This window comes from Lissotriton vulgaris, chromosome 3_1 (genome assembly GCF_964263255.1).
Source record: "Lissotriton vulgaris chromosome 3_1, aLisVul1.2, whole genome shotgun sequence".
Classification (NCBI taxonomy): Eukaryota; Metazoa; Chordata; class Amphibia; order Caudata; family Salamandridae; genus Lissotriton; species Lissotriton vulgaris.
In genome coordinates, this window is record NC_141689.1 from 943855524 (window position 1) to 943872160 (window position 16637).

The following is a 16637-nucleotide window of genomic DNA, read 5'->3' on the forward strand; positions in this document are numbered from 1 at the left end:
TCAAAGTCCCTGCTCAATCCGCTGGGCTACGTTTTACTCATTTTTGGGGGGTGATCCTCAGCTTGCTTGACGGTTCCTCGCTGCTGGTTTCCTTCCAGTGCTGATCAGCACTCCGGTGCAGATCCCTTGTGCTGCCATAGTGGAGCCTGAGTGCAGCAGGTGGCATGTCTGCAGAAGCCATGTCCTGTCAAAGCACTCTCTTCAACTTTTTTTCGAAGTCCCCTCCACCACCCTGGCACAGCAGCTCCTCTCCCACCGAGGCCTCTCTTCCTGGTCTGGGCAAGCCTGCCCCTTGCACTCCGGTGGAAGGATCCCACCAACATCCCCACAAGCAACAAAAGAGGCCTGTGGCAGCTGCGAGCAAAGGTGACGCTGGAGAAAAGGCACTGCAACCTTCCACACCCAGGTGAGCGCAACTTCCTGCACCATCACGCACCAATCCCCGGGTCCTCTGGACATTCCGTCTATGGCTGCAGCCTCGCCAAAGGGCGGAGTTTCTGTTAAACAGCCTCCTGTCATACAGTAAATGGCTTATGGGTGCAGTGTTAATCGATTTATAGAGCACCAACAAGTCTGAAACAAGGCGCTGTAGATAAATATCAACACTTGGTAGTTACAGTTTCATGTGATGAATTTCATAAGTGGTTTGCACAATTTTGAAAGTGTATATGTTGCATTGCATCCGTCTTTGATAATAAATACCTTGCCCTAATTGCTAATGCAGTATCTGCGAATCACGAGATTGCCCTGATGCAGGTGTGCTCTGCTGCAAGCTGAAACCATTAGTTTTGGCAACCATGTTTTCAAAACTTCCAACCCCCTCATCATTGTTTTTAATCCCCCCTACCCTCCCATCGCTGCTTTCAAACCGCCTTATCCTCCAAATATTACTTTCGGTTCTCCCCACCCTCCCGTTGTTGCTTTTAATTCTCAAATGTCACCCAGGAAGAAGCGCACGGCAGAGGCAAGCACATATTCCTGAATCACACTGCATGGCCCAGTGTGTAGTAATTGCATAGCTATTCAATCCCTAGCAGCACATGATCCAGGATAATGTGCTGCATGGCTTAACACTTATAAGGTCCCAAAGGCGAGACCTATTGGCTATGCCGCTTTGCCAATGCTTGTTAGACGATGATGAGCTCTCAGCAGCTACAGAGATAACTGAAGTCCCACCTTCATGAAAGCATAGGCAGTCATCTATTAGTTAGAAATTGTGTGAGCTCTGAAAACGATAATGTCATCAGGAGTATAGTATGCCTGCTTTATGCACATAGAAATGTGTGATGCATGGTCATATAATGCTGGCCTCGCAGTCCAAGGCAAAACATGGAAAGGGCGGGAGCAAGGATATTTGGCACCTTAATCCACACATCATTTTGCCACTTGGTCACAAGAAAATACAGAACTTTGATGTAGAAATCCGTACATCAATCATCCCCACACGGTAAGGACAGAATTGATGTATTATGTGCATTCGAGTTAACCTAACTGGACAAAACGTTTACTTTACACGTGGAAATTCCCAGTCCTTATTAGCAAGATTGATGGAATTTTCCATGTGTGCCAGGCGTTACTTGGATGGAATTTTCACTATTCGTGCATTCATTTGCACCGTCGGCTCTGTGGGTATTCCTGCATGGCTACCTGCAATGACAGCAGAATATCCACAAATTAGTCTGTGTGCAATGATTTATAGGCGGATTGCCCACTTTGAAAATGCATACAATTCTTCAATTAACAGGCATGAGCATTTCTGGGGTTCCTTAGGTGTTCCATAAGACAGACATTTGCTGGAATCCTAAGTGTAAACATGCTTGACCAAACTAAGGACTTTCATTCCTGTCCTGGGTGAATTGTCTCTTCCTTTCAGGCATGGAAACTGCAGCCAGTAGTAGTAGGCTACCACAGGCCCGCAGCTCTTGTGCCTTTGTGCTAATGGAAGAGAATGCAAATCTGGAAAGTTATTTAGGAAAGGTGGCACTGTGCAGTGCTTGTGGTTTGGCAGATGGATGTGGTAGAAAGTGCAGTCTCAGAGTTCCCTCCAGGAAGGTTTGGGCAGTGCAACCTAAAGGTTACAATCAATCAATCAAAGCATTTATAGAGCGCACTACTCACCGTGAGGGTCTCAAGGTGCTGGGGGGCGGGGGGAGCGAGCGGTGCTGCTACTGCCCGAATGGCCAGGTCTTGAGGTGCTTCCTGAAGCTGAGATGGTCCTGGGTTAGTCGTAGGTGAGTGGAGAGGGAGGTCCAGGTCTTCGCTGCCAGCGTTCTTGCAACAGTAATGCTCTGTGTGGAGGTTATCGTGCAACTAGCATGAATGTTGACTCCTGACTTCCAGCTCCAGACAAAATTACCAAAGACATGTCACCATGCAAAGAAGCATTAGAATGTATGGAAATTAAGAAACGAGAGCACAGCAGTAGGCGATAGCAGCGTCACACCTGTGATGGGCATGTGCCAACAATTCCCCCGGTCCTATTAATACAGACTATTGCGCTTAAGAAATGGAGTTTACTCTTCTGAACGATAGCCCTAAACCCGTTGAAAAACCATTTAATGTAGGTGAAGTTGCTACATTTGCACATCCATATTTAAACAATTGTAAAAATATATATATATTTTTAGTGATGCATCTTTTATGTGAACCGAAATAAAGATTTAAATGAAATTAATACTGAGCAGAAGCCAAAGCCCTCCAGTGAGGTTATCCATCCCACCTGAAAGAAACTGAAGCGCTGTTGCTGTCGTTTTGCACCTCCCTAAAGAGGATTTAGCATTGCTGCTCCTGGCTTGTGTGAGGATTATTACAATAACTATGTGGATCTATATGGTGACTTCAATAACTGAAACGTACATCCTTTTTGTGGAAATTCGTGTCCCAAGTTTTTTCATTACACAGGTTGTGTTAGTTTACAGGCCTAGGTGATTATTAAAAATGTGCACGTTTATTATTCATATAGAGGTACAAACTCAGTATTATACTTGCTTGATGGCACTGTAGGTACGTACGAAGGTACATAGGAAGGATTGGTGTCAGTGATACGTGGCAGAGGCCATTGCAATGCTCACAACATTTCTGTTACAGTAGCATTGTCTTAGGTGTCAAAGACGTACTCTCCCCATGCTAAAGACAGCATTGAATTAGTGTTCTTTTCTGGAGTGATCTGGTCGGGAAGGAGCTCTTTAGTTTTATTCCTGTTTGTATTAGCATGACCACAAACAAAATAAATGAGTTCTAGAAGTGTCGGTGGGAAATGCCACATTCTCAGGGATATGACTGAGCTGATGTGAGGAAAAAACGTGAAAGTAATGCAAAAAATTGTATGAACAATGGGATTAGTGTTGAAAGCGAGGTAAGGGAGAATGAGAAGCAGGACTTGTCTTCATGCGCCCCAAGCTCATGAACGTGTGACGTAGGGATGCAGTGCCCAAGATACTCTTCTGGTGGAGTCAGTCTCCCTGGAAAGAAGAGCCTGTGGTGCTTCTGGGAGTGGACACAAGGATACAGTGGCAGTGTGATTCTCCCACTCTCCTGGCCAATGACCTAAGATGATGACTTCACTTGCCTTCCATTACATAGAGAAGCAGTGTTAACTCATAAATCCTCCCGTGCTCAGAAGTGAATTGTAACAACACTGCACCACTGGAGCCAAGCTATTCATGACTGATGAGCCCTTAGAAAGGCTATACTGGTCCTAGGTTGCTTGTGTACTGGTTCAGGGAAGACCTGACTTTGCAGTTTGGGCTTGACTGTTCCCATTGGAGTAGGGCCAAGACTGATTTGCATATGGCTGGGTCAAAACTGAGTTGGCATGGTGGGCACAAGATGATGGATTGGGATGCAGCCCCAAGTGATTGCTAGTGGCACAGATTAATTTCAGAATTTCATCCACCACTTAGTTTTTTATGCCCTGAAATGACGATGGATTTGGGCCCAGATCTTTTGACTGGGGGAGTGTGTGACATTGATCCGCATTCAGTCCATCACTTGTTGTTTTTGCAATTGCCGCCCTAAGTGCGCTGGGGATGCCCAGACGTGGGTCCCAGGCACTCCACACCACTGGAGTCAAGCTAGCCGGGCTGATGAGAGGTGTTACCTCGAAACCGGTCCGGTCCTCGGATGCTTGATTCCGTTCTGGGAAGGACATGGCTTTTGTAGTTCGGACTGGACTGTTCCCATGGGGCAACAGGGTCAGAGCTGATTTGCATATCGCCATTGTCTAACCCAGGGTGGTGTGGAGTGCAAAAAAACGATGGATTTGGGCCCAGAACTTTTGACTGGGGGAGTGTGTGACATTGATCCGCATTCAGTCCATCACTTGTTGTTTTTGCAATTGCCGCCCTAAGTGCGCTGGGGATGCCCAGACGTGGGTCCCAGGCACTCCACACCACTGGAGTCAAGCTAGCCGGGCTGATGAGAGGTGTTACCTCGAAACCGGTCCGGTCCTCGAATGCTTGATTCCGTTCTGGGAAGGACATGGCTTTTGTAGTTCGGACTGGACTGTTCCCATGGGGCAACAGGGTCAGAGCTGATTTGCATATCGCCATTGTCTAACCCAGGGTGGTGTGGAGTGCAAAAAAACGATGGATTTGGGCCCAGATCTTTTGACTGGGGGAGTGTGTGACATTGATCCGCATTCACTCCATCACTGGTTGTTTTTGCAATTTCCGCCCTAAGTGCGCTGGGGATGCCCAGACGTGGGTCCCAGGCACTCCACACCACTGGAGTCAAGCTAGCCGGTCTGATGAGAGGTGTTACCTCGAAACCGGTCCGGTCCTCGGATGCTTAATTCCGTTCTGGGAAGGACATGGCTTTTGTAGTTCGGACTGGACTGTTCCCATGGGGCAACAGGGTCAGAGCTGATTTGCATATCGCCATTGTCTAACCCAGGGTGGTGTGGAGTGCAAAAAAACGATGGATTTGGGCCCAGATCTTTTGACTGGGGGAGTGTGTGACATTGATCCGCATTCAGTCCATCACTTGTTGTTTTTGCAATTGCCGCCCTAAGTGCGCTGGGGATGCCCAGACGTGGGTCCCAGGCACTCCACACCACTGGAGTCAGGCTAGCCGGGCTGATGAGAGGTGTTACCTCGAAACCGGTCCGGTCCTCGGATGCTTGATTCCGTTCTGGGAAGGACATGGCTTTTGTAGTTCGGACTGGACTGTTCCCATGGGGCAACAGGGTCAGAGCTGATTTGCATATCGCCATTGTCTAACCCAGGGTGGTGTGGAGTGCAAAAAAACGATGGATTTGGGCCCAGATCTTTTGACTGGGGGAGTGTGTAACATTGACCCGCATTCAGTCCATCACTTGTTGTTTTTGCAATTGCCGCCCTAAGTGCGCTGGGGATGCCCAGACGTGGGTCCCAGGCACTCCACACCACTGGAGTCAAGCTAGCCGGGCTGATGAGAGGTGTTACCTCGAAACCGGTCCGGTCCTCGGATGCTTGATTCCGTTCTGGGAAGGACATGGCTTTTGTAGTTCGGACTGGACTGTTCCCATGGGGCAACAGGGTCAGAGCTGATTTGCATATCGCCATTGTCTAACCCAGGGTGGTGTGGAGTGCAAAAAAATGATGGATTTGGGCCCAGATCTTTTGACTGGGGGAGTGTGTGACATTGATCCACATTCAGTCCATCACTTGTTGTTTTTGCAATTGCCGCCCTAAGTGCGCTGGGGATGCCCAGACGTGGGTCCCAGGCACTCCACACCACTGGAGTCAAGCTAGCCGGGCTGATGAGAGGTGTTACCTCGAAACCGGTCCGGTCCTCGGATGCTTGATTCCGTTCTGGGAAGGACATGGCTTTTGTAGTTCGGACTGGACTGTTCCCATGGGGCAACAGGGTCAGAGCTGATTTGCATATCGCCATTGTCTAACCCAGGGTGGTGTGGAGTGCAAAAAAACGATGGATTTGGGCCCAGATCTTTTGACTGGGGGAGTGTGTGACATTGATCCGCATTCAGTCCATCACTTGTTGTTTTTGCAATTGCCGCCCTAAGTGCGCTGGGGATGCCCAGACGTGGGTCCCAGGCACTCCACACCACTGGAGTCAAGCTAGCCGGGCTGATGAGAGGTGTTACCTCGAAACCGGTCCGGTCCTCGGATGCTTGATTCCGTTCTGGGAAGGACATGGCTTTTGTAGTTCGGACTGGACTGTTCCCATGGGGCAACAGGGTCAGAGCTGATTTGCATATCGCCATTGTCTAACCCAGGGTGGTGTGGAGTGCAAAAAAACGATGGATTTGGGCCCAGATCTTTTGACTGGGGGAGTGTGTGACATTGATCCGCATTCAGTCCATCACTTGTTGTTTTTGCAATTGCCGCCCTAAGTGCGCTGGGGATGCCCAGACGTGGGTCCCAGGCACTCCACACCACTGGAGTCAAGCTAGCCGGGCTGATGAGAGGTGTTACCTCGAAACCGGTCCGGTCCTCGGATGCTTGATTCCGTTCTGGGAAGGACATGGCTTTTGTAGTTCGGACTGGACTGTTCCCATGGGGCAACAGGGTCAGAGCTGATTTGCATATCGCCATTGTCTAACCCAGGGTGGTGTGGAGTGCAAAAAAACGATGGATTTGGGCCCAGATCTTTTGACTGGGGGAGTGTGTGACATTGATCCGCATTCAGTCCATCACTTGTTGTTTTTGCAATTGCCGCCCTAAGTGCGCTGGGGATGCCCAGACGTGGGTCCCAGGTACCCCACACCACTGGAGTCAAGCTAGCCGGGCTGATGAGAGGTGTTACCTCGAAACCGGTCCGGTCCTCGGATGATTGATTCCGTTCTGGGAAGGACATGGCTTTTGTAGTTCGGACTGGACTGTTCCCATGGGGCAACAGGGTCAGAGCTGATTTGCATATCGCCATTGTCTAACCCAGGGTGGTGTGGAGTGCAAAAAAACGATGGATTTGGGCCCAGATCTTTTGACTGGGGGAGTGTGTGACATTGATCCGCATTCAGTCCATCACTTGTTGTTTTTGCAATTGCCGCCCTAAGTGCGCTGGGGATGCCCAGACGTGGGTCCCAGGCACTCCACACCACTGGAGTCAAGCTAGCCGGGCTGATGAGAGGTGTTACCTCGAAACCGGTCCAGGCCTCGGATGCTTGATTCCGTTCTGGGAAGGACATGGCTTTTGTAGTTCGGACTGGACTGTTCCCATGGGGCAACAGGGTCAGAGCTGATTTGCATATCGCCATTGTCTAACCCAGGGTGGTGTGGAGTGCAAAAAAACGATGGATTTGGGCCCAGATCTTTTGACTGGGGGAGTGTGTGACATTGATCCGCATTCAGTCCATCACTTGTTGTTTCTGAAATGAAATGTGGCATTAGCCCAGTTCTTGGAAGAGAGCCTGCATTGGAGCGAGACGGTCTGGAATTGGTGCCGCAGCAGCCTGAGTTGGATGCAGTGGGTTGACTTCATCTATCCTACTGATTGAAGACCCATTATTCCATTCACCTCATGTGAACGGTCCCAAGCTCCAGGCTTTGGGGCATACATGGAATGCAAGGAGTGATTGGTGCTACGAGTTAATTTTATACCACTTTCTTTCAGGAGGCACAAGTATAGGCAAACCTAATAAAGGAGAATGGACAAATCTACTTTAGATGTAATCTATGGCCAATATGTTGATTCTAGTGAGGCTGCCTATAGCTTAGCTGCCTCAACCTGGTGAAGGTGTTGTTGGTTTGTGTCAGCAGGGTTGAGAAGGTGAAAAGAGGGCAAAGAAGGGGACTAATGGGGTGTGACAAACATCACCTACGGTATGATAATGAAGCACCACTTTAAACTTGCAAATCTGAGAGCGAAATGAGCAGGCAGGGACATGGACAAGGCTGGATCAAGATGAGAGGGGCGCTGCTGTTTTCATAACCTTATTGCACACAGCTCCGTGCGCCTCGCAGAAGTTTGGCGCCCTGGGCCTGCGCCCAGCTTTCCCATGCCAAAAGCCGGTCCTGAAAAGAACGAACAGTGTTCAAAGCTGTGTGCATTACACACATAGCATTCCATAAACAAGGCGCTTTGCTATTGCAAATGAAAGTTAGGAAGTATGTTTCTGGTCGTGCATTAAGACTTAAAGATGTATGTGTCCAGGACACTCTTGGGTTTTCAATGCCTCTTTTAGGGATGCTGAGAGTTGAATTCACTCTCCTGATTACTTTGATCTGAGGCCAACCATGCAAACTTTTGTTGGGGCCCATATATGAAGTTGTTCTTGAAAGTGTTTTTCATCATCTTATTTCCAGGACACCCTTCTGGGGATAATAGCTTGTGCTTGACAAATGCCTTATAAATAAACAAATAAACTAAATAGTTATTATAACTGAAGTGTCAAATACATGGAAAGACAAAATTCAACTGATTGAAGGCTGCAGAATCATTAAGAAAAATTATTCATATTTTGGTGCAGGTATTTGAAATTCGATTGCTGTTTTAGGTTGATTCTATTTTGGAGAGAAGATTAGGACCAAGTACATAGTAAATGTGAGTCTAGATTGTGACACTGTGCAAATGCACTACTCGCAAAGCATTTTGCACATGCAAATCTAAATGAGGTGTTAAAAGAAAGCATGTTACAAAGGTTGTCAGACCGGTCAGCTTTAGGGTGGTCTCCCCTTGCCCCAAAACTTTTGTTTGCCTTAATCCTCCAGTTTGGCTGATCTTGTTTCTGTAGGACGTGGGACCCTGTGCACTTTCTCCCCAGTCTTGCTGCTCTCCATGCATGTCTCTACCCTTGCCGCCCTCATTCCATTCTCTCTTCCCTCATTTTCCCATCTCCCCTGCGGATCTCCGCTCTGCTTCTTTTCTCCTTTTATCAGTTTCAACGCGGTCCCTGTTGCTGGTCCTTTTGCCCTCGTCCCCTTCATTTTTTTCTATCTGCCTTCAAACTCTCCTTTTAATCTCCTCACACTCTCAGTCTCAGCACTCACCCCTTCCACCCTTATGTTCTTTTCCCCTTTAGCTCTCCCTCTCAGCGCCTCTCCTCTGTGTCTCCGCTTTCTCTGCCCGTCTTGCCATCAGTTCTCTCTACCCTCAGCTTCTCTTCAGTTTTGCATCTCTCCTCTCTCTATCTGCCAGCATTGGTCTGTTCTCTCTCCCTTCCGCCTCACGACTCTCCCTGCCAGCCTTTGCTCTCCTTCCTGCCATGCTAGCTCTGTTCTCTCTCCCTTCAGTCTCGCCCCACCGCCTTGCCACCCCTATACCTGTCACCCTTGTCTTCTCTTTCTCCCCTCACCCTTACTGCACTCCCAATTCCTCCACTCTCCTCCCTGCCACCCTCATGCTTGTCTTTCTTCTCCTCAGTCTTCCTGGTTCAGGGGTCTGAAATCCGCGAGGAGCTGTAAAGTGATGTATCGCGAGATGTGTTGGTCCAGGCAGATGTATGGTTGCTGGGGAAGCTCAATACTTATACTTTTAATGGGAATGAGATAGATGGCATATGTACGAAAGGTGTATTTCTGATGTCGAAGACATCTTCTTAACCGTTGTGAGTGTGACTCAAACATTCAAAGACTAGTTTGAGACCTCTGATTTGTGCAAAGTAACTCCTGGGAGCTGCAGATGTTTGTGGAAGCAATCCCATCTTTGGGGAGTCCTCCTACAGACTCCTTCCTTTAAGGGGAGTAGCTGCTTTGAACACTTATTCCTACTGCTCCACAGATGTTGTCAGCCATTCGTCTACCTTAGAGTAGTTTTTATGCTATTCTTTTAATTTTACATTAATTTTGATTTTTATCGTTAAACTGATATCAATTCTTAGGTTGTCATTCAAGTCAAAGTTAAAATGGCAGTGCTTCCTGTGATGTTCTAAAATATGCCAATTAGTACTATCATTAACTTTTTTTTACTTGAGTGAACTGTGATGTACTTCATTTGACTGTCTTTAACTAAGCTTGCTTACCTATAGAAAAGAGAAATAGTAGAATTAAAAACATACGTATCGCATTTTACCACTGCGGGCATTGTAAAATACTTTAGCACAGATGAGCGAGTGACAGAAAGATTACATTGGTCCCGACGGTTCAGCACTTAGCATATACAGCAAGTAGGCTTAGGGCGTCTCAGGCCGGTCGTCGAGGCTAAGGGTGGAGAGCACAAGGGTAGTTGCCTGTTTGAGCCTGTTCGAGACTGGTCGGGACTAGGGCCAGAAATGCTGCCCTTTTTCTCATTTAGCAATATCCAAAGCTCCTTTTTACTCATCCAAAAGCCTCCTCCTATTGCTAAGAACTAGAAAAAAAAAAAAATCATTTACTCTTTTATCGCTCCACTATTCTTTTCAATTGAAAGTAACAGACTAACATGTTCACTTCTAAAATTCCATATTAAACTATACAAATATACTACTCAAATAACTAAATAACATATCCACTACTCAAATTACTTCATATTTTTTTACTATACTAATTTTCAACAGTTATCCTTTATGGGTTCCGGAGTGGCGTGCTACTCGCCAAAAAAGCGATTCAACACCCAACAGGTGTAACAAGTGCTATATGAATGCAAATCTTTCTTCCCCTTTTATCCCTCCTCTATCCTTCTCACTCCAAGTAACTGACTAATATCCACCACTGAAATTACTTCATATTTCACCATATTAATTCACCACTAATCCTTTGTAGGCTTCCTGAATAGTGTGCGTCAACAAGTGCTATAAATATAAATACAAACCTTTGTCCTCCTCTCCTCTATCCTTCTGCTATCATTCTAAATCCAAATAACTGACTAACCTAGCCACCTCTTAAAATGTACTTGCATGTTTCACTATTCTAATTCATAACTAATCCTCTGTGGGTCCCAGAATAGCGTGATATTCGCCGAAAAAGCACTTAGACGCCTCTTCAGGGGTAGTAAGCGCTAAATAAATGCAATTACAATACAATACAATACAATACATACATATATTCACCCATGCATTTAGCATTACTACAGTGGATGTCATTGTACTAAGAATCTCTTCCTAGAAAAGATGAACTTTTCCTTGATAAGAACCTTTACCATTGACCATCCTCCCTGCGAGCTTCCCACGCTGATCTCTTTGGCAGTCTACTGAGATCTGGGTACCAAGAAATCTGTGTAAAAATTGTGGCTGCTGTAATCAAGAAATGTTGCGGTTGACGCATTTGCCCGGCTTGAACTGGTTGTGAGCCACATTAAGTTATCTTTTATATTCTTTCTTCGGGTGCAGATTTTGGTGCACGTGTTGCATATATTTGTTCCATAAAATTGTGTTTTTTCTGAATGCAATTCACAGACCTTAGCATTTTTTTTCTGAAATGTTCCTTAAATAGTCACAAGTCTCTTAGCTCTGAGTTTATTCATGTAGCATAGTGCTTGATGATTAGTCTTAACCAGTTGCCTATGCTTAGAATGGGTGAGGTCCACCGTTCTGAATGTGTATATGGCTGACCCTGGGTCATTTGTGAACGTGGACCTGCCTATTTTATCACTTTATTTACCATATAGCACCATATTGCTTGAGTTGCTAAGAAACAGGGACATTTTCACCTAGAAAGGGCTGCAGGGTGTTCTAGTTGGTAATGACCGCTACTGGTCATTGGGTTCACGGTCTCTCATTGACCTAGTTTTCATCAAGATTATGCGCTCCAGTGGGAAAATAATACTATTTGTTGTCCCTGTGGTGTAATCTACAATCACTTCTCTGTCCTTGCCTGTTGACATTTCCTAGTTTGTTTGGCTTAGTATTTCTTCGTAGTTGGGGGATACAGGCAGTATGCACAAAACAGTCCTTCCTTTGAGCTTCACACGTGTTTGGTGGGTTATTTCTGTTAAATTCTTACAAGATGATTTTCATCTGGCATTGGTTAGTTGCAGATTGCATCACAGAAGTTCCCAGAAGCTCAGCTAGAACATGTCTGTCCTCACTGACAGGGAAACAAGGATTGTTTATGCTTCACTAACTTTTTGTATCGCGATACACTCAAAATAATGAATAGATTTGGAGAGATGTAAATATGCCCTGTCTGACTGCTAACCTGGAGTATGTTTCCAGAATTAGCTACAACTCCGTGTGTCACGCTACGGCAGCACCTTTCTTAGTAAAAAAAAAAAAAGTTCAACAGCTGTAAGGCCAAGGTGTGAGCATCTTTGCATTTTAACTTTTATATACAGAGGCGGACTAGCCATAGCAGGCATCAGGCTATTTGGAAGGGTGGGGGCGGTTTTTCAGCAGCGGAGGCTGCTTTTGATACTTGGGGCTGGTTTTGCAGTGGCACTGAAATATCACCCCCTATCTCCCAATCTCACCCCACCCACTAGCTAGCCTGCCAAATTGCCAGGTCTGCTTTAGGTTCCCAGACCGGCCATGTTTATGAACAAAAAGTAGGATAGTTTCAGATTGTACACTTTAGCATGGGGAAACTAATACCACTAAGAAGCTCAAATTTTGCCAAACATTTCAACAGATGGCCTAGAATTTTAACCCTTTTAGTAACAACATAAGGAGGCCTGTGAGGTACGTCAGCCATGAATGAATGCCAATACAGACCTTGTATGAACTCATGCAATGCATTTGGAGAGACAAATCTAGCGTGCAAACTAATGTTAATGCTGCAGTTCGCTAGCACAATTATTCTTCCAACCTTGTTCTCTCTCTCCCCAACTTTAGAGTTAGAAGGTGTGAGTTTGTATATTCTTTTCAGATTCTTGGTCACAATACAAAGAGTGTGCCCCTTTGTCATGTGAAACAGACACCTTGTGTTTGTTTTGTTCGCCCTGGCAGGGTATGCCCAGACGTGGGTCCCTTGCTCACTTTGCCACTGGATTCAAGTTAGCCTGGCTGATGAGGGGTGCTACCCAGAACCCGGTTGCAGGATGCTGGTTTCTGATCCAGGGATGACCTGGCTTGACCGTTCGGGCTGGACTGTTCCCGTGAGGCACAGGGTAAAGCTTGATTTGCATATAGCTGGGTCTGAACTGGGGTAGCGAAGTGAGCTAAAGAACGATGATGGATTCAACCCAGATCGAGGCTGAGTGGCTGAAAAGTATCAGTACTTCGTCCACCATCTCCTTGTGTTTTATCATGAGGATCTATCCATGCCCATTGCACTTCTCTGCAGTGCATGTGGTCCAACAGCCCTTCAGGGCAGCCATTTAAGTTGGCTGTGCTGTAGAAATGCATGTTGAATGCTGGCTGGGTAGTAGTTTTACTTAATACTCCACCATATGTTGCAAGGTAGCCTCCTGTCTTTACTTTGGGCTCTTGCGAGATGAGTGTATTTTTGGCCCTCTCTATAGACGGAAGTCCATTTTCATGATGCTGAGCTGTCCTGGACAGTGCCAGTCATACTGCCTGGCTGTGTACACTGGAACCCCCATTGTGAATTTGGAATAGAACCAGTGAATGTTTACCCATAGGAGCCTTTTTGCCGAATTCCAAAGAAGCCAAAACCTGCGTTGAGAAAATAAAGGAATGCATCAGGAGATGCTCAAGGTGGACTGATACTGTTTCTTCCCAATTTCTACAGCCATTCATGAGAGGTACCAGTCTCTGAAATCTCTGCAGAGAAAGCACTGTTCTAAACATATGCCTTTGACCAAGGTGGTCTTCCTAAAGGGCAATTGGACGAAAGGCCTTCTACTTCTCACTGCAAGCTACTTGCCCCGTCCCCAAAGACTGCTTGCAGACCATTGCAGGGTTGGGGACTATGAACCTCAATTTGCAACAAACAGACAATAGAATTTGTGCAGGATATCCACATTTCACAACTGTTACATCTTGTGACCCTTAAAGAAGTCCCATTATTCGTCCCTGCCTGTAACCTTCCTAAGTGTTGTAAACTGAAAAGACTCATCAGTGTTTTTTAAACAGGAGCTCTGCTCCACCATTTCCCAAGATGAACTCGCAACAACCTTTAATTTTTTCTGCATCACAAAGAGGACATGTTTATCATAAACATATGCATGTAAATGTTTTTTATATCATTCCATCTCTCCTCCTTGTATCTGTAAACAAGGGTGTGAGAGGCCAAGGTTCCGTTTGAAAATGAAACTGTGTATGCAGGTAAGAGACGTTTAGTGATCAAAACATTTTGGGAGGAAGGACATAGCCCATACCATGTGGCTGGTCGTTTTTCTCCCCTGCTGAGTGGGAAGGCCTTTTTCACACTGAACGTCTTTCTCTGTGTCAGTGTTAATGTCCTTATCCACCTACACCCTGGCCTGAAAGCATACCTTAATGGTCGGTCAAGGATCCAAGCGACACTCTTTACTACTTCTCCCTCTGCGAAATGATCTCATCCTTTGGTTTCTCCTAGAACAGCTATGCTGTTAACACTCAAATTATTTTCTCTTCAAAATCTCCTCCCTCCCGTCTCCAAAAGCAAATTACTAAACTGCTTAGTCATGCCACCTGCTGCTGACATATCTGGTCTCCGGATCCTGGATCTGCATTCCTCACTGTTGATCACACTGAACCTGCCTCTGGCGAGCATGATGCACGTGTACTCAATGAATTTGTCTGCGCCTTTGCATCTGGTTTATGGCATTTGTTAAAAAAAGCTTTTGGTAGAAGAGCCTAACAATAGATTTTTTTCAAGTGGAACAGAACTATCAAACACTAAACTTGATAGAAGTGTGCAAGTAGAACAACGTTGACCAGGGCAGTCTTTATCAGTTCACAGTTTTCGGTGGAGAAAATGGAGAAGCTAACACACTTGTTTTATATCACTTGTTAGACGAATGTGCCTAGTAATGATGTATTCCTTAACGAAATTCGCTGTTGTACGAAAACATGTAATAAATACATTCACAAGCATTGCCTTAAAAATAAGTGTCTGGCACTTATTATGTTTGAAATTGCATGTACCTCTTCTTTAAACCAGAAATGAATATTGGAATTCTTTATATTTCCAACAGTGAGTCACCTCTATGGATTTGGGCTGATGGATGCTGAAGCCATGGTGATTGAAGCGGAAAAGTGGACCACAGTACCTGCACAGCACATATGTGTGGAGAACACGGACCGGCAGATCAAGTAATACATGTTGCAAATGCTTGTCTGAAACTCTTACATGCAGTTCTTGTGTACTCCTTCTTTTCCTGTGTGATTCTTTTTCTTTTTTTCTTTTTTGTTTCCATTATGTACTTTAACCATCATTCATCATGCCTTATTTCATGGTAGGGAAAAACGAAGCGGGAAATGTGTGTCTGACTTAGTTGCAGAAGGAACTGGTGTGTACTTCTATCAGTCGGGTTTCTGAGACTTGCCTGCAGATGGCACAACATTTTAGACCACTCCCACCTTGAGGAGTACACGACAATTTTTTCCTCATAACATTGTCTTTTTTTCCTTACCCTTCAATCCTTGTCAAGGGTGGTTAGCCTGTCATGCTCTGCTGTGCTCGTGGGCCATTTTGGTACATCATAGCCTCTAAAGTAGAGAGCCGAGCAGAGATATGGTGATGCACCCTTACTAACAGCTAAGGTTAGCCGGCATCTGCAGGAAACTGGGACGATGCAAGTGCAACACATACCAACTGTGCATGTTTCCTTTCCAAGTCCATCCACTATAGCGCTGTAGCCTTGTGAAAGGATGGCTCTAGATCGGAGATGGAGAGACAGGCCGCACATGCATGAGCAAATGGTGATATTTGAGGACGGTTACGAGCAATACACTCTGTAATACCAGCCACAAATAACAGCATGCCTCAGTCTCATTAAAACAAACGCTGTTTGTGAACCGCATGGCAAGAAAGTAACGCAAGTTGTGCAAATTATTATTAGAATATGTTAGACCTGTCATTGTTGACGTGGTTTCCCCTATCTTTTTGCCTCTTACTACTGTATTTTTTACTGTGTGCTGGACTTCGTTTTGCTGATTTATGTCCCCTGGGCACTTTACCACTGCTGTTCCCTGTGTAAATTGTAATTCTGATTGGTTATCCTTGATCGGCATATTTGATTTACTAATAAGTCCCTAGTACAGTGCACTGTGTGTGCCAGGACCTGTAAATCAAAGGCTACTAGTGGGCCTGCAGCACTGGTTGTGCCACCCTTGTGTAACCCTGTAAACCTGTCTCAGGCCTGCCAATGCAGTGTCTGCAGTGCAGTTTTAAACTGCTATGTCGACCTGGCAAATGTACCCTCTTGCCAGGCCCTAACCTTCCCTTTTTCTACATGTAAGGCACCCCTCCGGTAGGCCCAATGTACCCCCATGGGCAGGATGTAGTGTGTGTGAAAGGTAAGACATGTGCTGGAGGGTTTTACATGTCCTGATGGTGAAGTACTGCCAATTTATTTTTCCATTATTGCAAGGCCTGTCTCCCCCGTAGGTTATTATTGGAACTGCCTTGCAACATTTTACAAGTGCAACTTTGAATTGGGAAGAAATAGAGATTTGCAGTATGGGCTCCCTGAGCTCCAAATTTAAAAATCCATCTTTTAGTGTTTGAAAATGACGCTTTTAAAAAGTGGGCATTTTCGTGTGTAACCATCCTGTGCTTCTGCCTGCTTGTGGAATCAATGTCTGGTTTAGACTGACGTGGGGGCCTGTTTGTGCATTCACTCTAGACAGTCACACAAAGGGAGCTGAGGTGTGCCCTGCATATCCTGATGGCCCATCACCAGGCTGATTCGTCTTCATGAGCTAGAGTGGTGGGAGGAGTTCTTACTGACACCTG

General features: G+C 45.9%; 1 protein-coding gene across 2 annotated transcripts in view; it reads left to right on the forward strand.

The window, feature by feature from the left end:
- The window catches only part of PCSK5 (proprotein convertase subtilisin/kexin type 5), a 1065339-nt gene that overhangs the window by 923168 nt on the left and 125534 nt on the right, over window positions 1-16637 (forward strand). For both annotated transcript variants that reach the window (XM_086961287.1, XM_086961288.1), the window contains exon 11: window positions 14875-14992. In XM_086961287.1, the coding sequence (XP_086817413.1) occupies window positions 14875-14992 (118 nt within the window). The remainder of the gene's footprint in view (window positions 1-14874; window positions 14993-16637) is intronic.